Genomic DNA, 26,254 nt, shown 5'->3' with positions numbered 1-26,254 from the left:
CTTTTATTTCGCCAGTCAAGTGTGCCCAGAGGAGCCACCACAGACCCTCCAAGGTGTCCTTTGTGCGATGCCCGTGTACTCACTGGCTCTTGCAGCTCTGGCACAGCGGTGTCAGTCCCTCTGCACTGTGGTGTGACTGCCAGCTAAGCACAAATCCTGCGTCGCTTGCCCCTCTGTAGGTTCTGGTGGTACACTTCCAGCCATACCTCACAGTACTGAGAGACCTTTCAGAAACAGCATATGTATGGGGGGATGGGGTGGAAGGAGAGGGGGCAGAGGGCTGTTTAAACTGTCTCCAAATAAAGATTTGCTCCTGCTGTCTGTGGTTAATATTGATTTAACATATTTTTGCTACAACTCAATTTAGTCTTTACTCTCATCCAGCTGTGGGAGCTCTGGTTTGCAATTGCCTGTGCAATTAATCCTTTTGTGCATTTCTTTCATCGTATGCAGAGTGTCAACTCTCACCTAGTACATCACATGCTGAAAAGATCCAGAAACTTGCCTTGTTTTCATTTGCACTGTTGTACGTACACATCAGTGTGAGGGTTTTTTTAAACAAAAATATCCATGAAAACAATGCTGTAGTGTTAAACTCATATCCCTCTCTCCTTCCCCTTCTCCCACACCCTTCCATCCTTCCTAAACCTGTTAAAGACATATATAATCATTTGGCTTTCCTGGCTTACTGCCATATTTATTACATGAAAAGCAATGCACAACAGCACCTGTGAGCTTTATAAAGGTCTTATTCATCTGATGGGCTTGTGCAGTGCTTGGAATGGAGACGAGGAATACGTACAAATGGAGTGGGAGGAAATACTGAACGTGTGCTTATGGGAGAAACTACTAGGAGCACGGGAGGTAGGGTGAGGGGATTTTTTGAGTTGAGGCCTCTTTTCGGTACTCTCTACAGTTTGAAGGTGAGTGTTCACCCCAGCCACCACCCACAACTCACTCGCACATAGGAGTGCATTCTTCCCTATAGGTTGTGCTGCCCTCTGGATGTATGCATAAAGGGCAAACACAGCTGTCAGCTCTCACCACTGTCCTGTGCCCTCTGCGAAGGGACTGTCCTGCTGCTCCTCGTGCTTAAGAAAGGTGGCAGTGGGACGTGATTTCTGGCTTTCTGTGCACACAGTCACACTTGTGCATTGGCAGTCAAACAGGACAGTAATATTTGTTGTGTTTTGCTCTTTCTTTTCTGTAACTAGAGGGTCATGTAAACAAGGAAAATACTTGATGGAAGCTTTCTGTTCCTGCAGGTATGCACACACACACCTGCACAGGTTTATCTGGAAGTTTGACGTTCTTTATACTGAATTAATAAAATAGGTACAAGTTTTTGTTGGTAATTTTGGGAGGTGTTCTTGCAATATTTTTGTCAGTCCCTTTAAAGAAAGCGAAATGGTATAAATTAATTTTGAGCTGGTATAAAGGTGTCCACGCTATGTTGCCTGCAATTAATTTAATCAGTGGAAGTTTTATGAGAAGGAGAAGATCTAATGAAATTAAATGCTCAACATCCTCTCTCTGTATTCTGCTCTGTTCTCATAGTTTACATGCAGGTAACCTTTATTTTAAGATCAGTGAGATTCTCTTGCTTGCAGACAACGTGGTTTATTAACTGAGGGGCAGTAATTTTGTAATCAGTAACCAGTGCGGAGTGTTAGCACCCCAGATAAAACAGCCTGCTTGTGTATTCTCTGGAGCGCTATCACGGGCATTTCTCCTTCTACAAACAGTGCCTGTGTTGGTGCTGTTGGCAGCAGAGTCCATTTCTGGAAGGGGTGGTGAGGGATTGTGGTAGCAAAATCCCCGAGACCCAGTGCAGAGGTATACATTGCCTTCAATGACTGGAAGCTGGACATAAACCTAAAGCTCTGCAGTGATGTGCCACCCCTCTAGTGTGAGTTCAAAATTTGATGGAGGAGTACTTTAATTTGAGGTGAACTGATTAAAAGAGCTGTGGATTTTTGTTCCCTCCTGCCAGAAGAGAAGCGCCATCTGGCCAGGATAGGCTGTCTCCCACCTTCCCATAGCAGTGCTGCTTCCTTGCTCTCAGAGAAATAAACTGGGCTGAATGTATGATTCTGTACTACAAGATGGTGATGTGTAGTGTGTATGAAGAAGCGTGGTCCTTGACGGTTACAACTCTGCTGGCAGAGCCTTGCGTGCTCTGATTCTCCTGGTAGAGCTCCACTTGGTCCTGGGCATGGTGGCTTTGCTACACTGCAGTGGAGCACAGCTTTGCTAGTGCAGGGTGTGTGGTCAGTGTGGTGTACCGGTAGTCCTGTAACAGTCCGGAGTTTGTACCACAGTCACAGTTTTGCCATGACTGTGTGAAGGAGAACAGGAAACCTGAGTGTAGGTTCAGTCTTTTGGACGTCACAGTTTTAAGAGCCCCATGGTGCCTCCCCTCCTGTCCCAGGCTCAGGCCAGACAGAGTTCTGGCTTAAACCCTCAGCAGAAGAGATGGAACTGGACAGGACAGGACAGCAAGTTAGATAATATAAGAGTTGTGGAGTTTCCTGAGAAACAGTTATGGTTTTGTTTTCTGTTAAACACAAATTAGTTTTAGTTGGTTTTTTCCACAGAAGTCAGTGGAACTATGTTGCTATAAAATCCTACCAAGAAAGATCATACTTGAACACCAGCTTCTGGTTCTAGTGAGGCTTTCTGGGTCTCTCCTAAGATTGTTTTTCTGTTGGAATGTCAGCAACAAAGACATGCATTTGGACTCTCATCGTTTGAGAAGCTTTAAAGGTACTTTCCACTTGATAAGGTCTATTTTTTAGAAAATAATGTGTTTATTACAGGTTATCAGATCACATCACTTATAATTTTCTCAGAAAAGCGATCAATTTCTTAGAATAAAATAGCATTGAAAAAAAATATTCAGGTGTTTCCTAATATAGTGCCCCTTAGCCTATCTGTTCAAATTGGCTTTTTTTCCCCCCATAATATCTATTTGCACAGTGCCTGAAGTGCATTTTCCTAGTGTTATGGTTTGCATGAAATGTAACTCAGAAAAAGTGCAGTACACCCTCTACAGAGACTTAATATAAGACCTAAGCGCTACTTAGAGTTTAATGTAAGCCCTGTTTTGATGGGCTGAAGTAGGATACCTGCTGACTCTTTGCACAGTGATTAATTTCACCTCTACAGTTTGATTTGCAATTGATGTTAATAAGGGAATGGCTTATAGGGAAAGCAGTCAGCACGAAGACAAGTGTGGAGGCCTTGGACTGGAAATGATAATAGGTGTGGTGCTTTAAATTTGACATGGCTTTTTTATAGCTTGTGAAATACAGGAATGGAGAGGCCTGTCAAAAAATAAACTAAGGCATGTTTTCTACTTTCCACTGCTTATAGTGCAGCCCAGCAATAAAAAGCGGTAAGCAAGCCAAAGGTAGAGATGGGAAAGGGTGTGTCAGGATAAGTCTGGAAAAGGGTCTCCTGAGGTGCTGAGCCCAATCCCCAGCAATTGTAGGCACCTGTGTTATCCCCTAAGCCTTTTCATAAACTGATAAAGCTTTAAAGCTCTATCTTATTAGGTGATTTTGGCTCCTCTATGTGAATAAGCTTGGTAACATATGTCCTTGTCTTCATCCCTCAGAACTCATTAATTTGAGGGAATTTATTTACAAGACCAGCAAGAGATGTTGTTAGGAAAGAGGTAAAGGGGCCAAAAAATTCAGCTTAGTGGCTGGATTTTGGGAAAACTTTTGCAGAGGGGAGGATAGCTTTTTCATATCTATGAAAACAGGAAAAAGAAAAGATGGGGAGACTGGTGTCTTGGGTAGGAAGAAGAGGAGGGGAGACACAAAAAGAGAGTAAGTGAAAGATGTAGAAAAGTGGTGTGTGATTTTTCAGTCCATAAAAACAAAGATGAGAAGACATATTTTTCATTCTGTTTGCAGAATATAAATACCACGTTAAAGGGGAAGGTTTTTTTAATTCACTGATTGTAACTGGAATTTCAGGGACAGCTCAGCTAAGCGCTGAGCAGAAGCCAGCAGTGCTGAGCAGTTGTGTGATACAGTGACAGTCAGCAGATGCAGAAAGTAAACATCTGTTGTGCTGCCCAGCACTCACAGGCCAGCTTCATGCCTGAAGAACAGGCCAGGGTCTGCATGTGTATGGTTAGGACTTTGAAATGTCATTGGCAATGGGGAAGGGGACATATCTGAGTCCACTATAGCACAGAAGTGGGGTGTGTGCACCCCACAGGATGTGCAAGATAATCCATTAGAGTGCGGGAAGAAAATAGTTTTTGTACCATTATTTTTTAAAAAAGGTTTACTACATCTTTATCTCATCTTTTCTTAATCTATTATTGTGTATGCTTTATAGTGGACATAATTTATTAACACATATACATATATTGGGAGTGTGCGCAAAAATGTTCTACTGTTAGGGGTACATAATCAAAAAAGTTTGAGGATCACTGCTTTATGGATCTGTTAGAAACATCAAATGTAGCAAATGAATTGATAAAATACAGTATGAGAACTTGGACAATGCATTTTTACATGCAGATCTACAGTGTGCTGTGGACGTTACTGCTCTGAAAGTCTTGCATAGGGATGTTCATCCATCAGTGAAGACCAGAGCTAAAAGGGCTTCTTCACATTGCTTTGGGACATGGCTGAGCATGGCAGTGAAGCTGTAGTGTCAGCATTGCCCATTTCTACATCTGGCTAAAGAATTTAAAAAGGAGGGGATGTTGGGAACAGGACCAGTGTTGTCACAGTAAATTGAAGAAGTCAGTTAAATCACTTATTTGGTAATTGAGAAGTAATCTTCACGTTGCCCAAATTATTTGCATGCTTCACCCTCAATCCCCCTAGTGCCTGTACAGCAAGGGCAAAATACTTATATTGCCTTTACCATGCTCAAGCCTTGCTGCTGCTTTCCGTAGTCAGACTTTGTCAGCCTTTCTAATGGTCTGCAATGCTTTTGTTCTAGCAGTGCAGACAATTAACACAACCATATCAAATGAGATTACTTGCAGAGTGGGTCTGATCCAAACCCCACTGAGTTCAGCTGAGGAACTCCCATGGTCTTCAGCGCTGGGATAAGGCCCAGGATAAAGAGCTTGTTGAAATAGTGTGGTTGAACGAGTCCCTAGCTCTTTTCGATAGATTTGATTGAGCTATGCTAACCATTTTTTCAAACTGGAAAAAAACAGGCAACAGCATGTTTGCATACGGGCTTGTGCTCGCCTCCGTTCTCTCCCCTCCTCCCTGCATGCACATGCATTTAGCACAGAGGCAGACGCGTGGTTGTGTCAACTAACTGACATGAAGCAGCATATCTCTGATAAAACTGGGACTCTATTTGATGTAGTTGCAGTCAAATGTGCTTGATTTGAATAAGAGATTTTTTTAAAATCTATTTTTATGCAGATTTGTAAGCCTGTAAGGTAATGAGTCAATAAGACAGCTATTACCACTTCAGTCTTTCTGATACCCAGAATAAGAGAAAGAGATGGATGAGATCTGGCTGTTGTAGATTTAGCCAGCCTTTTCATGCTTGGGTTAAGTTAACCCTGTTTTATATGCTGAGTTTTGTGTTTGAGTAGTTCCAGATTTTTGCAAATGTGAGGTTCAACTACATGAAAGACTGTTTAAGTGTGCTGAGGTGTGCACAGTGGTATTTCTTGACTGCATCTTTCCTCCATTTCCACATTTATATTTCTCTGATAATGTCTGTTTTTCAGGGTAATCACACAATAACTTTCACTGACCTTAAACACTCTGTGTCTGCTCATGACTGTCCTCGTATTTTCTCTATATTGATCACAACAGGCTTGAATAATGACCTTCAATTTCTGTCATTAGTGCAGGCCATGGAAGCACTGTGTCCAGTATTAAAAAGCAAAAACACAGAAAAGACTTGGTTATGTATTTTGGAAAGGAATTTTCTATTTTCATGTAAGGTCTCAAGATAAATGATATATACACTAAATATTTTGTTTACTTTGCTTTCCCCTTTCAGGTTGTGATCTTGGTTATATTTACTGAGAGTTGCCTGTGTACAAACACAGGATGCTATTGAATGTATGAAGGGTGCCTAACATTCACGTATTTACAAATACTACATATTCCGACTGACTAATTCTACATGACAGTGCAGATAATTAGGGGTTCACGTTGGCAACATTGTACAGACAGTTGTGTGTCTCAGCTGTGTGAAAATTGTGTTTCTACTCTTCAAATTACAGCTTTTGAGGGATAAAGAAAATTTATACACAGAACAGGTAGGGCAAACCCAGTAGTTCAGTTGTTGCCTTGCAAGACACAGAGCAGACGTGCAGCAGTCTGCTTCTTGCCAGCTCGGTGCTTCTGGGGGCTGCCCTATGGGTCTGTTTGTTGGTGGGATGGGGTGCCCCATTCCCTGTGCTCTCTCAAAGCCCTGGCTCCCTTGCTAAGATGCACACTTAACAAATCCCTCATTGTTCATCTCATCCTTCCTCTCATCTATTTTCCACTCCTGTACACTATTATTTCTTCCTTGCGTTACAGCAGCAAGAAAGTTTCAGCTGGGTGTTTCTGTCATCTTAACTCTTCTGGCCAATGTAGTCAAAAATTATTTCCTCTGCTATCTTCAGGTGCCTGTATTTGAACACTTATATGTACATAACGTGTTGATTTCTTTTTTTCTTTAGAAAAAGTTGGGTGCTTGCAACTTCACGTTGTTTCTGGAGAAGTTCTGTGCAATGTCTAGTTAAGATAGAGCCCCATTTTTTAAAGTAGATTTAGGAGCTTTGTCTTTTGACACCCAAGTTTGAAAAATGTGGCTGCAGGCAACTATGCAAACTATGTAATCGTTCTCCTTTATAATGAGAGAAACAGTGAAATACGTTTCTAATAAGTGAGGATAATGTGATGTGGAATATGCAGCCTCTGGGTTACTTCTTGTTGTTTTTTAATTAAATCCAGGAAAGTTTGTTTTGTTTAAGATCTTTGTAAGCTGAGAGTTGTGGAGTACCAGTTGTGTGCAGAACTGCTATTTTGCTGCTTGAACAGAAACAAGACCACAGCCGATTCCCTGACAACGTGGATAAGCTAACATGGGTTCTGTAATTACTGCATACTTGGGGTGCCTCGGCTGCCTGTGCTGACATACCATCTTTCATAAGTACTAAATTATCTTTAAAAAAAAACCAAAAAACTACCACATGCTTGCACCATTTTAGAGACACACAACTTACTTTATCACCAGCCACAACTTGCTAATGGAACAATAGGAACCACTGTAGCCTCGGATGACTGGTCCGAGGATGTTTCATAAGGGCCTCTGAGTCATCTCCTGTCTATTCATTGCACTGTTTCACCAACCAGGTGCAGGCAAGTAAGAGACTCAGCTGCCCTTTTGCCAACATGCCAGCAGCTATAACTGTAAAAACCTCTGTCTAAGCTCAGTTACAAGCACTTCAGATAACCCAGTCCCTGGGTTTTGTCCCATCAGCATGTACTGCCATCAAACTCTTCCTTCTCCTTTTTCCTCCTGAAATTCTGGTTTCTAAAATCACAGGTCAGTCTGTTACTGCTTTGCTCCACAGGAGGAAAAGCTATGATAGGGTGCATGGGAAAGGCTGTGCCAGTGGTCCAGCAACAGGAGGCAAATTGTGTGCCTGCAGAAAAGGGCTATGCTCTGCCATAAAATACAAGTCCATTCAAATAGACTTGTTTCAGAATCAAAAAAGCAACTGCTTTTCCGGCTCTGATCTGTCAGGAGAGAAGACTAATAACTCTAATTTCCAGGAGGTTTAAGCCCATAGATGGCCTGGCCATAGTAGTAAGTCTCAGGTGCATGGTATGTTGTTAATGGAGTTATTAATCCTGCCTGCCTACATCTCTTAGAGTGGTAAACTGGTGCAGGCATGGCTGCTGAAGGATATGTGGTCTCCTTTAGATGCTCGTGTTTGGAAGTTAGGAACATATATTATGACATCTAGGAGCAGGTTAGAAGAATGAGCTGTTCCACTGCTTATGTTAAAGTGGAGACTTGGTTAGAGGTTTGCTATATCAATATGTCTTTTAGGAAGTGCTCTACTTATTGGAGAATGTGTTTGAGTGCACTGGTTTTGAAAAGGTAGGTTTTTGCGACTTTTTTGCTGCTTCCTTAAGAGATGCTGTAGCTACTGTAGGTTGAAACCCATTCTTTACAGCTGTTCATACACTCACGCTTGCTCATCCCTCTGTACATCTAGAGGGTTGCATGAAATCCTCTGATGATGCTGTGCTGTAGTTGTAAGGTCCAAAATGGTAAATGTGTTGTGGTGGTCTTGTATCTCTGTCTGTGACTGTGCCCTTTAATAATAATATACATTTTTCCATATATACACATAAGAGCTTCGTTTGGGTTTTTTTTTCCCTTTCCTTCAAGGAACCACTAGTCCAAGAAGCAACCAGTAGTTGCCTGTTTTTTAATTATGATTATTATTTATTGATTTATTTATTAAAGTGGAAGGTTAATGGGATGATCGGTTTCCCAAATAGGCTTTATTTGGTATGAAGAAGGCAGACTTGTCTTTCCTCACAGAGGTCTTTGTGTTGTTATTAGGTAGAAGGCTCCGTGCTCTAAAACATGTTGAATAAAACTCCATGGAAGGATAAGGTAGTAAAATAAAACCCAAATGCTAGATTTTAATAAACCTTTCAATACAGAAAAGCCTAAACATGTCTGGGACTGCTTGGCTAATTGTTAGATGGTTTGTTACCTTTGCTTAGGCTACCATTTAAATGGGAGGCAAAGTATTTGTCTTTGCAGATACGCTGTGGGCAATTTCTAGCCAAAGCCTTTTTGTTGCTGTCTTTAGCTGTGTGACTGTGTTCGTGTGGAAGGGGCCTGTTCTGTGAGTTGGTGACTGATCTGTGTTGGTAGCACAAATCCCTCCCTGATGGAAGAAGAGGAAAATAGTCCCTCTTCCATCAATAGCAAACAACAATTAGAGCAGTAGTTAATAATTTGTTTTTTTATAGATCAGAATGAGCTGTGCTCCCATCTAGTTTAACTTCCTGTGTACTCAGGCACTGTTGTTTCCTTTAGACTTTTTAGGGGTAGGTGCTGTGTGATGTGGGTTTTGGTTGGTTGGTTTTGTTGTTTGGTTTTCTTTCCCTTTGGATAAAAGAAAGAGGAGTCATCTTTTAAAAGCTGAAAGTTACAGTGAGTCCACTACCTTGCCTGGTGAACTGTTTTAATCTTTACATGGCCTTCATGACAAGAAATGGCACCTGAATTCAGGGTTACGTTTCTGTAATGTCTGTACCCAGCTCCATGAGTGTTTTGGCTTTGTCAGTGAGGACATAGAGCTGCTTGCTGTCAGAGCTTGTTCCTCTGTAGGTATTTGTAGGCAGCAGTCAAAACATCTCTCAACTTTCTGTTCAACGTGCTGCACTAACTGAGCTCCTTAAGCTTCCCACTTAAAAGTCTGGTTTTTCTTCCCCATCCTTAGATCTCTTTCTTCAAGCCTCCTTTGAGCTCCACCCAGTACTCCCACATGTTTCCCAAACAGGATTGTGTGTAGCAGTTGCGTGGTTGTCATACCTATGCTCTACACGTTGTTTCCTCGCTTCTGCCTGGTTGCCCCTTTTTACTACCCCTGGCGATTATGTTGGTGCTTCTAGCCCCACCAGCAATGCTTCCAGCTCTAATCGACGCAGTGATTGAGGACATGCCTGTGACCTTTCTGGGCAGAGCCTTCCATCCTAGAGGCATGACCTTGTGTTTCTGCTTCCTAGAAGTATCATCAGGCTGCCAGATGACTTCACTTCCCTGTTCTATAGCTGTAGCCTGTCCTCTTTGCTCTGTGCCATTGTACCCATCTTTGTGTCTGTGGTTAACTTAGCCAGGAAAGAGCTTTAGAGCTGCTGTGTCTCAGGGAAACATTTCACATAGTGACTGAGCTGACCTAATAGCTTGCAGTTGCTAAAAGGCATATTCTCCTCCCCATCACTTGCTGGTGCTGACTCTGGCACTCATTTGGGCTCTTGGCAGAACTGTCCAGATAACTATGTGGGCACCCTTCCCTCTCCTTCTAGATATGAACCCACCAGCAAAATAAGTTCATTTCTGCTGGGCTAGTTTGCTGGTTTAGGGGCTGCATCAGCTCAGGCAGGGATCAGGTGAACGTAGGGAAAGCAGCAAGAGGGAATGTGTGGAGGTGAGTGGTAGGGGGAAGGGAACAAATTTTTTCAGCAGCAGTGAGCTCTCCGGTTGTCTCAGCTGCCTCCTGCAGCCCTGCTCTTGTAGATGACCTGCTGGCTGGACTGTACCAATATAAATGCCATGACCAGGATGGGTTTGTAATAGGTCAGGTGAGTGGCACCATTGCTGGTGGTGTGTGATGCCCAACAGCTACCAAACAGCTGCCAGGGTAGATTTCCAGCTACCAAGTCCCATGGGCACTCCAACGGCTCTATGGAAGCAGGATGCTAGAGAGAGCCCTGTGGGCACATTCCTTAGCACGGAAAATCTGGGGTCAGGTTTAAGTGCCTGTAACTCATTATTCCTTTTATTAGTGAATAAGAAACCATCCTTGTAAATCCTCCTAGTAAGAGTCCTGCTGATTAATACCTTATGGCTATTGGTCACATTTTATGGCCAAGCACTGAACCAACTTTCAGCTTGTTTAGTTTGGTGTCATGCTAGTTCTCGGTGTAGTGTGAGGTCTTAGTAGGCAAGATGCTACATGGTTACAATAACAAGGAGAGGCTATCAGGAGAGTTGTATTTATAAACCATACCTATAACCCTGCCAAAAGAAAAACCAACCCCAAACCAACCAGCAGTCCAAAATGAAAGGCTTGTTTGACAATACTGAAAGGCATAATTATATTTTTAGCCTTTCTTCAGATTCCTTGTTGATGTCATCCCAAATTGATAGCTCCATTATTTTATGTAAGGATGATGCCAGCCTAATTGACTTATCATTACTTCTCCTTTCCTCTTGTCCCTTTATATTTGGTGATTATGCTGACAGTCCTTCAAATGCTCTGAGTTGTGCTAGTGTTCCAGGCTTTGTTAAAAACCAGTATTGTTAGTACAGAGCATCATAGCCATTTTGTTAGGTGTATGTTATGTGATGCTACTTAATTTTGAGAATGCTCACCTTCAGCAGGGTTCTGCTTTGTTTTTATCTCAGTTACGAATTGTACCTTTTCTATTGTGTAAGTTTAAGAAACTGTTTTCGAAAGTATTGTTTCTCTATATACTGATAGCTGTGGATGCAAAAGTGAAACCAATCAATCTTCTAAACCACTTCAAGTAGACAGCCACCCAATTCCTTCCTCGCATTAAGTTCCGTTTTCCTCTTTCCTTTTCAAGAATCCTTAAGGTTTGTTATCTTTTTTCTATTTTTTCTTGAGGACAGAGAAGTTGTCACAGCAGACAGCCCCTACACCAACTCGCAGGTCCCTAGGCGAATGTGGCGGTCATGGCTGGGTTCTGGCCTTTTGAATGGATTTGAAGTAAAAGGGGTTGAGAAGGGCTAGGTTCTCCAGTGGGCAGCCCAAGCAGTAGAAGAGAACAAAACTAATGGCAACAGGTGGGACCATAGCTTAGAAAATCTTCAGCCTCGCATGTTGGGTTTTCCTTGAGCATTGGTCCATTGAGGAGCTTCCCAAGGAGCAGGAAACCAGCCCTTTCTGAAGGGGGCCAGTGTGAAGGCTTTATAGCGGAGCACCATCTCAATGTGCCTCTGCTACAGATGCAGCTTCAAGGGATAAATGAGTGTAAAAGATGGATGTTCCATGTGAATAAAAACATGAATGATGTACAGAACCCCTTGTGGAAAATGAAGAGTATCTGAATCAGACAGAATTGTTAGGTATTCATTTGTTCTGTGGGGAAATGAACAGATTTAGTGTGTGTGTTTATGCATACACATGAATGTACATATACGGATGTATACATAAATAAAGAATGGTTTTCTAAACAATACAAAGAGTTAGCTATTCCTATGTAGTGTCAGAATATGTAAATAAAGCAGCTGGTATGCAGTGTGGTATGCCAGTATGGGAATGCATTGCCTTACCTGGGCCTTTACATTGCAACCACTGTTTCACTTACCACTTGCAGGAGATGTTAAAATTAAAGCTTATCTTCAGAGCTCTGGTAGTGGCCAGTGAGGGTCACCTTTGTCCTGGTTGCCATGTTTGGCACATAGTATATCAGATTTGTGCACTATTGCACGTTACGTGGTTTGAGTGGATTGTGCTGTTGCTTTCCTGAGTTTCTTCTCCATATTCCTCCAATTCAAAGAATTCTATCCATTTCTTTTTTTTGCCTTGATTGGATTTTCCAGTCTAATTTCTTTTAGGACAGGCACTAAACTCAGACTCCCTAGCAATAAGTAAAAGTATTTTATCTTCAGGCATCCAGCTTCATGTCTTATGGTTAGCTCCTTGGAGACAAAGTAAAGCTGGAAATAATGATGCAAATCTGTAACAAGCCTTAAAAAAGATCTATCATTGTTTTAGTTAAGACAGAAATACACAAATCCAACTGCAATAATTAATGAACTTGTTTCATTACCTCAGACTCTTTTCCTTATATGTGGCTCAAGGTAGTGATCCTGCATCCCCTCTCCAGTACACGACTTCTCTGAGTCTTTGACTGGCTGAGTGGCCCTTTCTTTTCTCTCAACAGGCTTCTTTCTTGCTACCGGGATTTCTGTAATTTGTATTGTGCCTTGCTCTTATTCTCTTCTGCTCTCGATCCCAGATCTGTTGTCAGTCCTTTTATTTTTATCAGCTTCTTAATCGTTTTTAAAGCCTCTGTGTATCAGCATCTAGTTTCTTTGTTCTGCCTCTGGAAAATATCACTGACCTGCACCCAGGCGCTTGCAGAGAGGGTGAAGAAAACTGGCTTCTCTGGGCTTTAGCTCATGTCTTGCCTCTTTTGAAGGTGAATCGTTCATGGTAATGACTTGCTATTGTTACCTCCCTGTGGAATTTTAGTTCATTGTGGTAGTTAAAAAGTAATCAAATGACAGTGCGCAGACTTTCCTCCAGTTTAGGGGACCCCGTGATGATTTATTTATCGTTTTTGTTTCAGCAGGAGTTATGAACCACTGTCAAAGACCAGGGCTCCACTGTGCACATGAAGGCTGTGTGATGTAATGGAAAGATGGTTGCTGTCTCAGTGAATTTGCAGTTGAGGCGTTGAAGCGTTTTGCCTTCATGTGCCAGGAGCATTTGAGACTGTTTAACTGGAGGAGGGAGGGTGAGCTGGGACAGCAGTGTGATAGCAGGTCCTTTAAGAGATGCTGTGAAGGGGGCCTTTAACAGATTTGTATGGTACATTACTCATGCAACAGTATGTCAGATGTTAAAAAACCAAGAGTCAAGGGAACAGGTGACAGTAATGGACTTTCTTTTGTTAGCAGAGAGCAATGATTACAAATTGCATCCAGGAGCCTGCCAGATAAACAGTTTGAGAGAGAACATGACTGATATAAGAGCAAAGATGCTTCATTAAAATTTCCTCTTCCTGTCATGTGCACAACTGCTTCGTGGAGAGGAGGACTGTGGCTGTGTGGATTAGGGAAGATCCAGACAAGCAGGCTGCAGAGTAAGCTGTTGTGTGCTATGATACAGAGTAATGCAAATCAACTCTGTTCCAGGAAAGCCATTTCCATGTCAGGCTCTACATGAAAATTATCTGACTTGAACAAGGGTTTCTTTATGAAGTTAAGAGAATTATTCCTAAGGATTGGAATTCATCTGTGTCATGGAGGAATGGCCAGAATGGACTTCAAAGTGCAGTCAGAAGATGAGATAATGTGGAACAAGCACTTTTTTTTTTTTTTTTTTAACAACCAGCAGCCCAGAGAGGAGCATGTCAGCTTAAAAAGTATATTTCTGTCTGAACAGCCCAACCTGCTGTTTTACAAGTAAAGTGTGGTGTTACTGTGTTTTTTAGTGATTAAAGAAGGAAAATACCTCTCAGTCTGTTCTACTCTGGGTTTGACGCTTCATGCATACGCAGTGTCGCTATTCCTGAGTGTAGTCAGTTGCTCAGTCTCCTTATGGCCTGGACGGGTGATTCAGAGCTCCAGGAAACCCCAGTTGCTTTTGTTTTGCTTTTAATATGGATGGCACTTGGGAGCAACACTTGAGCCCGCTTTTTTTAGGCAGTTTTTTGAGTTCAGAGAATCTCCTTGAAGTTTGCTTCCTGTGATGCTTTCATCCAGCCTGTTTGAAATTCTGCTTTTCCTTTGGCTTTGTTCAGCATCTATTCAACTACCTTCTGTTTTGTAGTAGGTATCAGCCTTTGTTAGTGGCCAAGGATAGTTTACTTGGGCTGGTGATAGTGTTTGACTGCTCAAGCACACTGAAAGGTGATTGAAGTAATTTCACTGCACTTCTTGTCTCATGCCTATTGCTGCTAAAGAGCATTCTGCTAGTGCTGGGGTAGGGAATAAAAGTTATGCATATTCCTTGCTCTATCTACTTTGTCTCTTACAAGATGAATTCACATTGTGGAAAGGACTGAGTTACTCCTCTTTCCTGTGGGCTCAACTCTTGTCAGTCTATAAGTACTCAAGAAGTTATGAATAAGATGCAAAGGAAAAGAGGAGGCTGAGTTTATTTTCTGTATTTCCACAAGCCTTTGAACCCCAGTTCTGTACTTGCACTTGCTGTTCATGTGTGCAGGAGCCTTGAGGTTGGGGGGATTGTCTCTTCTTCCCTTCAGAAATTAATGATGGTTTTCCTTGGTGACCAAAGTGTGTTGCTGCTTTTCACAATGGGAGCTCTGGACACCCTACACTTGAATTCTAGTGGTATTAAATCATGCAGCAAGCTCTGGACTCCCAGTATTTAGATGCCCGTATGGTAGCACCTCTGTTTAGTTCTGGGGCTGTGCAGCCAGGACCAGTGCTATTTCATGATGTAGCAGATTGTCATTTGTTCCCTGAAGTGTTCTCACTTCCAGTGGATCCATCTATGTTGCTTTGTGTATCTGGTTTAGCCAGCTGCCAGGACATGGGATCACTCCTCCAGAGGTGTTTGTGCCTCCTTTGTACCTGAATGGTGTGGAAATAACGTGTGATGTGTAATTTAATATTTTGTGTTGTTTTATATTTGTTGTTGGGAATGATGGAACAGGAGAGAGAGAGGAATGAAAATTTGAGCAAGAAAAGAAAAATAAAGAGGCATCCTTTCTCCTTGTGGCATCAGAGTACTCCTGGTTTTTAAGTTACGGGGACCAGGCAGAGTCTCCAGTATCAATTTCAAGTTTATCATAGGCTGTCTGGTATGTACAGTATTACAGCATCTTTCCTGTAATTAAGGGTCAGACAACACTGTCATTGTCACCCCTTTACTATAATGGATTAGAACATGCATAAAATAACTAGCTGTGAGCTGAGATTTTATGTGTGCTCTCAGACTGAGAGCCAGCACTTCCTTTATTTTTAATCTGGCATACTTAATTATAGGCGGGTCTGAGGACCACAAATTAAGGTTGTGTGATGCTCCCATTATACAACTCTATTTTCAATTGCTTATTGCTTTATCAAACTTTGAGCAGCTGGGCTTGAAGATTTCCAGGGCTGGTGTCTGCTTTAGGTGGAATTACTGAAAACCTTCAGTTAAATGAGCTCTTTAATTTCTGAGGCAAAGGCTAAAGAAAAATGTTGGTTGGTTTGCTTTATTTTTGGGATCTTTCTGGTGGTTTTTTTGTTTGCTTTTGTGTGGTTGGTGGGGGTTTTTTTATTCCTCTTTAGAGGTGGTTGATTTTTATCTTAACTTTGACACAGGGATTCAGTATTTGGTGAGAGGAGGTGGGTTTTATGTCAGTGGATGTACTTTTCACCTTTCTCGTGCAAATCTAGGCAAATTTTAAGTCTTTGAAAAATTGCAGTTAGCACACATTGGCTGGAATCTCTTATGCTTATATATAATTTTAAGCTACTATTTCTGATTCTGTCTTTGCTATCTGTGCTGAGGGTTGACCAGGCAGCCAGTCCCTGAGAGCAGTTCAGCTTCCTCCAGTTACAGGGGCTGAGAAAAACATTTCTGTAATGGATGCCCCAGGCGATAGCATCAGTGGGGCTTAGGCACAAGAACTGCAGGCAGGGAGCCTGTCTCATCTCTCCATCAGCCCCTTTCCCCTCAACTCACCCACCATCTGCGTGCAGCGCTGCTGGGGAGGAGGGAAGGGTGGTGCACTGTGGGTGTTGAAGGGATAAGAAAGGGACTTGTGCAAGTGGTCTGGTAGGAATGGGGTTAGGGGAGGAGAAACCGGGATCGGTTGCTGTGTGGAGGCTGGTCAGTGGCTGATAGAAGCCAGCGTGGGGTTGTGTTAGGGAGGGGTTGGTTGTGGAGCTCACAGCGGGAGGTGAAGCAGAGGCTGGGCAGGGAAGCAGAGCAGGTCTGCTCAAGTGAGAAGCGGTGGTTTGGGCTGAGGGTGGTGGCAGGTCTGTGGATGGGGGAGAGTGGGGATGTGGTGGTGCTGCCAGAGGAGCAGATAAGGGCTTACTGCTGGGGTGTCAGCACCCAGCAAGAAGCCTACCATTTTGGTTTAGGAATTCTTAAAGTTCTCTTGGGTTTTCTCTCTGAGGAAGTATTACAGAGACCCTCTGGCAGGCTGTGTCTTGCAGCTCCCTTGCATGAAAGACAACCCGCTTCCTCTGTCAGCTCTGCCATTAGCTCACTTGGCAAAGGTCTCTGCCATAGTCCTTGGATCTTTTCATGATCCCTGGGGATGCAAAATGATGCAATGCAATTGATTTTTAATGAGCTTTTAAAAAAACTGAGAATTTGCACAGAAAATTGCATTAAAGACAGATTATTGGGGTTGTAAAGTCAAGCACACGCAAGTTAGGAAATGCTAGAACAAAGTTGGGTCATGGACCATTAATTCAGGCTCTCTCTACACTACAAAATGATCTCTGGCACTCTGATCACATCTGTTTCTAGTCGGCAGGACCTCTGCCACATTCAGTGCACTGGATGGATGGCGGCCCCTTGATGTTAACCTAAAAATAAATAAATAAAATAATCATTTCCTGTGCAGTGTGATCATGAGGTCTGTCTGCATTTATGCCAAGCTGTCTAAAGGTAGGTGAATTGTCCCTGCAGTCTATCAGAGCTGCTTATTTGAGACTACGAGTGGGGAAGGTGCCCGGAGGTTTTTTCCAATGACCCTTGCTGTGTATGCTTTGGTGCCTGCCGTATGTACATTGACAGGCTCTTAAAAAAGGGAGGAAGGACTGTGTACCCCACCTCACCCTCAGCCAAGGAAGATGTCTCGGGCCCAAAAGCACTGGGAGGCATTGAGACCCTTGAAGCAATTTTGTTTTTCCCAGGGCTTTCCCTGGCAGGGCGTGATACCGCGCAGCCCTTGTGCCAGCTGGTTCTTAATGGCACCAAGTAGCTCCGTACATACTGTTGCTGTTGAGGAATGTGGTTGGTACAAGACCTGAACTCTAAAATCAGCTCCCTGACAGCAACAGACATCAAGCAAATTATCTGGTAGACCAGAACTGCATGGATTAAAAAATGAAAGACAGCTGAGGTACATGTGCACTAGTGGGAATACAACTTGGCTTTGCCTGCACAGCATCATTACTTGATGGGTATGCTAGATAACACCACAGGAATTCAGCCAACATAGCATTGCAACCCCTTCTTGACCTTGTGAACTACTGGGCCGGTGGCCTGGTGAGTACCTCCTCTATGGCAGTGAAAAGCCAGAATGATCAGGCTCCCAAGCAGGCTTTCCTCCCTCAATTTAAACATGAAACCGCATCCTTCATCCATACTGTTATTCCTTGTATGTAGAAATAGTTGAGATGCATACAGAAACAGATGCTGTGTTTTCTGCAAATGTAGTTGCATCACTAGGATATGAACTTGCATAACAATTAGGAAGACTCATTAAGCTGAAGCTTCATGTCCCTTTAGTTATGCAATTAAAATGTCCAATTACAAAATTAAGGTATATAATTACTTGGGGAGAGAGAGAGAGAAAAAAATTTATGAAATTTTACTATGGTTTCTGAAAATCTTACTATGTTTCTAGCAATATACCTCTTTATGCAAACTTCATTCTTCCTGGCTGAAGCAAGAATGTTTAAGGCCTTGAGGTGGTAGCATTTTCTTCTGTGTGCCTCACAATATCTGTGTGGAAAGGAAAAAAAAAAAAAAAGAGGGGAGAGGAAACTGGCCCTTAAGAAAGATATGGTACCAGTGGTCCTAGGGAGCAAAGGTAAGGCTTGGCCTGTGGTTAAAGGCAGTGAGTTGAGACATCAGAGCTGAGCTTAGCTATCAGCTCTGACCCAGGTTTTCTGCAGACATCACGTATATGGTGTTGCATATGCAACAGACCTCAGATCTGCTGTGGATGCTCTTCCTGGTGAGGAGACCACCCTTTGTGCTCACACGGGGTGGAGGTCCCACCTCCTTTCCCAAGAATATATGCTGCTATAAGGAAGCAACAGCCACTGCTGCTATTGACCTCCGTAATTTTGTTTAAAGGTGTTGAGCCAACAGCGAAGGGCTGAAGCTGTGGATTTATGACTCTGGTTCATTTGCTCTTTATTTGGAAAAGTCACCGCCCAGTGTGAAGGGGCTGCGCTCTCAGAGAGGTGATGAAATATTGTCATTGGCCTGCTGTACGGACCATCTGTCTCTCCCAGGGCTACTCTGAAGCATGGTGAAACATGTTGCTTTTCTGTATGGGCTTTTTTGTTTAACTGGCCTTGATACACTACTAATTTTTAATTTTATTTTGGAATCAAAGCAACACCCAAAACTTTAAATGCTGTGACAGCCTGCAGCCTTATTACAACCAGCCCCTTGAGGCTATCGGTTGTCTGAAGATAAGAGACACTAAAAAAATTGGTCAACAGACCAGAACAGTATGGATTAAAAACCAATTGTTAGCAGATAGATGAGGTGTAAATTTAATATTGGGCATATACTTTGGCCTTTCCTGCACATTATACCTGGTACATTAGCAAATGTTTCAATGAAATAATAATCCTATGGTCAGTTAGGTGTTGCAGCTGGAAAACATCTGCCCCTGTGGAGGCAGATGGTGCAAGTGTGTGTAATGTCTGTCTTTTTCTTGTGCAATTATGTCAAAATTAGAACACTGGGAGTGCATGCAAGTGACTAAGGAGAGCAAGTGTTACATGGAAGTTCTCATTATCTCTGAAACTGGTATTATAGTCTGAAAAATTAATACTTAAAAAGTATAGATTATTTGAGCTTGAAAATGAATTTGGAGTACTTGAGTAGCCTTATCCCAAAGTGGCTAAAGTCTCTTCTGAAGCTTACCTCTATAATGTGCTGGAATTATACTTCTGGATATTCTGTATCTTTTTTTGGAAGAACAGTAATAATTCCTTATTCTGAGCCCGGTATTCTACACAACCACGTATATTTCCTTTCAGCAAAAACCTCCAGTTCCACCAGGGATACTGCTAGGTAACAGTAAAGGGCAATTTGGTAACGTTTGACCAAGGTTAGAACAGGTTATAAGAGGGATTTGCTTTCCCCATTTTTCTCTCTCCATCTTTGTGAGAGCGTGCTTCAGGACCTACCTGTCTTTTGGGGATGGACAGCTGATTTAATTTTGTGTTTTGTTTTGTTTTTCTACTAGTGAGTACGCTTTCTGGAGCTAATAACCAGAGGTGGTTGTATCCATCTGGGGTGGTATCCACTTTGGCTGCAGTACTCACCTACTTGCAAGTCCTGTGTTCTGCATGTTCCTCTGCCGGAATGGGACCAGATAATGATTTTCTATCTTAAACGTTCTGAGCATCAGACTAGAGGAAAGACTTATGTGATGACAGCTCTCCAGTGACCCTGCTACCGTATTTGTAATGCAATATTTCCCAGGACTAAGAGCAGAAAGTCTAACTCTATAGCCAGCCCAGGGACAATATCAATGTTTTGGTGAGGCTGTGCTCTCTAGGCAGTGCTCCCAGGAATGCTTGTATATTTTTATATGAGCCATCCTTGTAATGTTGGGGAGGTTACCATTATTTTGTACATTATCACTACTTTGTGAGCAAAATACATCCCAGTGTTAAATGGGATCTGGTATGGGTATATGTAAATAGAGGCAAATAAGTGAAAATGCATGATGATTATCTCTTGTTTGGCAGGACCAATTTCAATTATCTCTTGTTTGGCAGGACCAATTTCCATTATCTCAGCAAAATACTTTGTTTTCCCACCCAGTCTTCCAAAATAATGCACCTCCCTGCTCCCAACAATGAGATTAAATAGCATCACTTTTTTATCTCTGAGTGGCCTAGTTTATAGCTTTCAGATATTATTAGGTTGTGCATTACTTAGATGTAGAAGGAATGACGTACTTTCTCTGTTGAGAGAAATTTGGGGTAATTTCATTGGTGTGTTGAACTCTATGCTGCAGAATTGGAAACTGTAATGTTATCTACCACACAAATTGTTTGCTTTTAATGGTAGATTGTATAATACTTTTTCTTGTAGTACTGATCAGTACTGACCCTGCTGGGCAGATGGCTGGTTCTGTTGATTATATATCCATCAAAACTTTGGTTAATTATCTATCCATCACAACTTCTGTTAATTATCTGTTGAATTTAACTCTTTGTCCTTATTTTTTTGCATAGTGTTTTGCAGAGGCAAGTTCATATTTCAGAGACCTTAAATCTGCCATGCTGGCCTACAGGAATGTATTTGGCATGTTAACTTTCTTTTAACAGTCATGTTTAATATATACAGAGAGCATCTAGCTCTGAGAGGCCGTCTGAACACCTTCAAAGAGTTATTGAATTGTTTATTGATCTACTTCATTACTGCTGTTCCTCTAGTTCCTTTTGATGTGTTGTCACTTTATTGAAAATATAATGCCAAGATTTTAAATTAATAGTTGTGCAGGAAGCCCTACATTTGTAAATATTAGGGTATGTTTCTCCTCTAAGTGAGAATGTGCTAGATTGTCCAGTAAACATTGCTGCCATCAGAGTTTTATATTTTTCATGCTCCTCCCTTTGCACAAAGACTCCTCCTTCTCTTCCTCTTAAGAAAACTGAGGTTTTATCTTTTAGGTTTTGTAACAGTCTAATATCTTATTCTGCCATTGGAAGCTTACAAACTAGTTCTCTGCTTTGAAAAAGAAATTTGATTAATTTTCCCTCCTTTAATTTTTTCCATGTGTGTCTCCTAGTTTGTTAAATTCACGAAGTAAAAGTGCCTGCTGATTTTTTTTTTTGTTTGTTTCTCTTTCATTAGTGTACTTAATCACTTTTTGAAGCTTTTAAAGCTTCTGGAATAGACAACATCCTATGGCAAAGGTTCCATAGTTAGTATATTGATTTCTTGAAAAAATGCTTCATTTTTAATCCTGCCATCTGAATATTCATTTGTGGATATACATTTTGGGGTTTTTTTTAATAGTGGGTAAATATTCTTTATTTTCTAAGCCACGCAGGATCTTAGTTATATTTATCTTAGCCTACATCAGTTGCTTCTTTTTCCAGGATTAAGATTAAAGCCTGTTTGCTTATTCTTTGTATAGGAGTTGTTCCATATCTTTGGTCATCTTGGTCACCTCTCAGTATCTCTTCTATTTCTAAATTTTGCATTTGACTTAGCACTTCCAGTCCTTTGGCTGGTCTTCTGCCTTAGTGTCCACCTACACCAACAGCAGGAGGTTGCCTGATACCTGATTAATCTTTGCGATAAATTAACACAGAAGTGTTTTAAGTGGCAGAGTGAGTGATAAGTCAAGCTTCGAACTGTTTCATTTAGACATATAGCTTCTCCAGATGAATGTCTTGTGGTTGCCTGCAAGGCAACCCTGCCTGTTTGCACTCTTCAGCTTCTAGCCCACCTCCCCTTCCCAGCAACAAAACCTGGCCACTGTTTTCCCAATGCACTTCATACGCAGCTCTCCGAGTTACTGGCTGAGTGTGTGTCATGGGTGTGCTCAGTAGCCGAATCACATAAATTAGCCTGTTATTGGTTGCTTCTGGCTGAAAAGGCAAATCTTTGTGCCACAAAGCTGTCAGATTCATGTATTGCTGGTGTTCATTGTGTGTTCTAGAGGACAATTTTTCTTTCCCCCCCCCCCCTTTTTTTTTTTTAAAGAAGCCCCCAAGCCACTACTCCTTCTCTCCCCCACACCCAAAAGGGTGGGAATGAGCTGAAGTATTGCAGAAGTAGGGGGAAAAAATAGTTCTTGATCTTTAAGGTTGCAGAAAGTAAGCTGTTACATTGGAAATGGTCAAAGTCAAGGTTACCTGTGCAGTGTTAGATCTTCTTTTGTGCATGCAGCACTGTCAGTCTTTAAGCACTTGCGTACTGTTTTCTTTTCTGCAAAACTGCAGGTATTTCAACAATACTGGAAGTATTGTGAAATCATAGGGTAGAGCTAGATGTGGGTATTGATGAGATTTCTTTTTCTTTTTTTTCCTGCTGGCCCTGCCCTTTCATTGTTATATTTTGGTGTGTAACTTCACTACAGTGCTTGTTTCCCATCTCATTGGGTTTTCTTACCTTTTGAAAACCTGCTTCAAATGTAACTGAACAAAAAGGAACAGAGAAAACCACATTAGGAGGGGAAAAAGGAAAGCAAATCCTCAGCTGTGTTGGGCTGCCAGTGATGTTCAGAAGCTGACAAAGATGAACTGCTCATCTAAGCATAAATAGCCTTCAGTCTGTGTGTTGTTTGCCTTGTGAAACTGGGTGCACTGTAGTCATTAGTTTTCTTCCTTTTTAAATATCTGGTGATCACACCATTTACTTTGTGCAGTATAAGGCTCTTTTGCATTCACTTTTCACTTTGCGGTACATGATGACCAAGAGTCTACAGAGTGGCTGGTCCACAGTGAAATTAGCAATTAACTGTGGCCCAGCCTATTGTTTTGTGATCTGCCATGTACTTCACAGTGAACATGTTCAGGATAAAATACCGCAAAATTGATGGGTTTCCACTGAGAGAGATTTTCATCTTTTCTACTGTTTACATACTGAAGATGAGGACTTTGGTGTGACACAAAGACATGTTAGGAAGATTCCAACATTCAGTAAAAATATCCTGAAAATGTATTGTGTATGCTGTTCTATCATTTTGAAGTTAAAACATTTTTTCCCCCAAGAGCATTAGCTGTTTCAATAAGCAAAACCTCGTATTTTTTAAAGTGGTTAAGTAGCCAAGAAGTCAATAATATGTATAAAATGTGTAATAAATGTTGATTTCTGTGCCTTTATTTCACAATACCTTGTCGTACTGAAATAGTGCCCTTCCATAGACCAAAGACACACAACTTCTATTGAGAGAGTTTGTGTTTGTGAAGGTTTGTACTGCCCCATAAAAAAAAATAATAAATTGTTGCTATTTTAAAATTATCAAATGTCTATCTTCTGACTCTGATTTTTGTACAATATCTTCACAAAAGAAAACTCATTAAGAGAATAGGTACTGTGCTGCAGGAAATCTTCTTGGGTAACAAAGGCACAAGTAGCTACTAACTCAGTACTTAAGTCCCATTCTGCTTTGGTGGTTGTGTGAGATTTAATTCTCTTAACCTTACATATTTCATTTTATAATACCATTCTTTCCTTTCCCTCTTACTGGAGGAAAGGATCATTTTCTGACACGAACTCTTCTTTTCTTTCCTACCTCCTCCCTGACCCACCCCCCCACCCCCCAAATTATGTACTGTTTGCCCATTAGGTGAAACCAGAATATTCCTGCCTGCATCACGTAGGGCATTTCAAACAAGGCGTGTGTTGATTATTGGACCTGAAGGAGGAGAGGTCCAAGTCATAGCAATGAGTTAGCATAGTCTTCAGAGTCAACAGGGCTGTGCAGTGGGATTAAGAGGGAGTGTTGTGATTTAACATGTGGTTTAACATGACAGGGGAGTTGGCCCATCAGAGGATCTGAGGCACTGCTTCTGCTGTCTCTCTTACGTCATTCAGATGACTTGCAGACTTGATAAACTAAAGCAGTTGATATCGTGACCCCTGTACTATATGTAGTTCACTGTTTTTATTTTGGGCTAGATCTAATTTGGTCCCCAGGACTAAACAGTCTCACTGCACTTGGGGTTCAAAGCTGAAGGACTGCTTATTACTGGTAAGAGATGAAGGAATAAGCAGTTGAGTTTCCTCTCAAAAAAATGTGGCTGCATGTGCCAAAACTGCCCCAGACACCAGATCAAAAAACTGTGCAGCTGGAGCGCTTCAAAACTATACTATTACTCTGATCTAAGGTGTTAATATAGAAATGGCCTTTGTTAATTTTAAAGATCTTTTGCCCTGGTTCTCCTGGTGATAGGTGATAGTGTGCAGAATGGTAGCACTCAGTATTATTGTCTGCTAGCTCCTGCACTTTCAGGTTTCGCTAACTGATGTCCACTGACTTAAATCCATTGTTTATATTATGGGGGAAGGCAGAAGGAAAAAAAAAAAAGACTTTGGGGTTGGGTTTTTCTTTTTACTTTTTTTTTTCTGGTATTGTCTCTGTCAACATGCCACAGTTTCATCTAAAACAAGGGATGCATGAAGCTTTTCAGTCTGGGTTTTGTTTCCCTGTATTTTTTTATATTTGTTTAATTTGCTGACTGGCAGCTGTAAAATCACTTAATCAGCATATCTGGCCCAAATAGTAGGCTTGACTTGAACATACTGACAGTGTCTTGGCTCATGCACAACTGAGACTAGTTTGAATACTTGTTCTGTGATCTGTATAGGTAGCGGTGATAGAAGAAGAAGAAAATAATAGTCTGAAGATCTGTCTTGTTCCTTTCCCAGCTGTGCTGCCGTAGTCAAACCCTGAATGCCTGTTTTGATCTCATTTGTAACCTTATGTAGCTTTGGAGAGTCACCTCTGGCTTACAAGACCCTCTGTGGGAAAAGGAGCAGCTATTTCCACTGCTCAATTTTCAGGCCTGTGTTTGAGTCCCTTTGTTCTTTTGCCCTCTCTGAAGCACCAGTGTATTGCGTTTATTTCTGTGACCTGAGGGGTTGCTGAGCAATGTCACCACATTGGCAGTTGTGTTTGGCCAACACAGATGGCATCTTCTCTCTCTCTGAATCCAGGAGAGTCATCTGAACTAATTGCTCTGCGAAGTCCTATCACGACAAGATCCAGAATTAACTTACTACCTTATTTTTTCCAGGTACTCCACGTCTGCATTCTCCAGACTAAGCAAAGTAGGGATCAGACATCCTCCACCTCTTCCGTTCATTGGAAACCTGCTCTTTTTCAGTGAGGTAAGATTAAGTTTTTCTTTGTATCTATCCAAAGTGACAAGAAGAGTGGACAGGAGGTAGGAGAAACTGAAGGGAATCCTATGTTTCAACAGTACCACCTCTTCAAGCATCTCCCTCTAGAAAGAACAAGCAAAACTTTAAAGGGAATTAGTAGAAACAGTTGTGTGTAAACAGCTCTAATTTCAGGGTAAAATAAACTTGAGGGAAAGAAAATGTGTAAGCCTGTGCAGTTAATTACTTGAGCTTTTCCAAGAAAGTTCATGCCCTCAGTGAAACAAACTTACTTATGTGAATAGAGCAGATTATGTTAACTAGCCCCAACTGGTTTGTTCTGAGTGGTTTTGGCTCCTATGACCTTTCTGTTTGTTTGTGCTTTTGCTGATTGCACACATTTATTTTAAAGCTTGTAGCATTGCTTGCTGCTAAGCAGTAGCTGGAATTAGGTACCACTGAACACTTGCTCTGTGCCCTGAAGACTGCAACTGGGAGGAAGGGGAAGTATTGGGATTCTCCTTTCAGATTTTGCTCTGTTATTTTTCTCACTCTTCCCCTTTCATTAGTAATGCTGTGTGTTTGTACCTTGCTCAATTTCAGTAATCCTTCTGAGGGCCCAATACCTCTTAATAATGAGAAGCTGCCATTTCTCTGGTTGGACCTTACAGTAAAATCTCTCTAGTGTGTGTCTGTTGCAGTCCAACAAGTTTTCAGTAAATCTGGGCTAACTCCAGTTGCTGCCCAATTTTGTCTTTTAAGTGCATGGTCATCAATATCCATACTGAGATTTGAATTATTAATGAGAATATAATGCCTCTTACCTTGGTCTTTGTGGTGATTATTCTGTCAACATATGACTCATTATTAGGTAAAACCCATTTAAATACCAGTTTCACATGTACTTCAGTTTCATTTAGGAAACAGTGTGAAAGGTAGACTCGATCTGCTCTTGATTAATTTGAACTGGAATTGATGGGGTGACTTTAACATACAGGGGGTGCTGGTGGGATGTAATACAGACCA

The 26,254-nt window shown here is 41.7% G+C and overlaps 1 protein-coding gene across 2 annotated transcripts in view; it reads left to right on the top strand.

Moving 5' to 3' along the window:
- Positions 1 to 26,254, top strand: part of TBXAS1 (thromboxane A synthase 1) — a 230,966-nt gene that overhangs the window by 29,095 nt on the left and 175,617 nt on the right. For both annotated transcript variants that reach the window (XM_056342010.1, XM_056342008.1), the window contains exon 2: positions 25,144 to 25,237. In XM_056342010.1, coding sequence (XP_056197985.1) covers positions 25,144 to 25,237 — 94 coding nt within the window. The remainder of the gene's footprint in view (positions 1 to 25,143; positions 25,238 to 26,254) is intronic.

This window comes from Falco biarmicus, chromosome 5, assembly GCF_023638135.1.
Source record: "Falco biarmicus isolate bFalBia1 chromosome 5, bFalBia1.pri, whole genome shotgun sequence".
Lineage (NCBI taxonomy): Eukaryota > Metazoa > Chordata > Aves > Falconiformes > Falconidae > Falco > Falco biarmicus.
The sequence above is the reverse complement of the archived record's forward strand: the minus strand, read 5'-3'. Positions and strand labels throughout refer to the sequence as shown.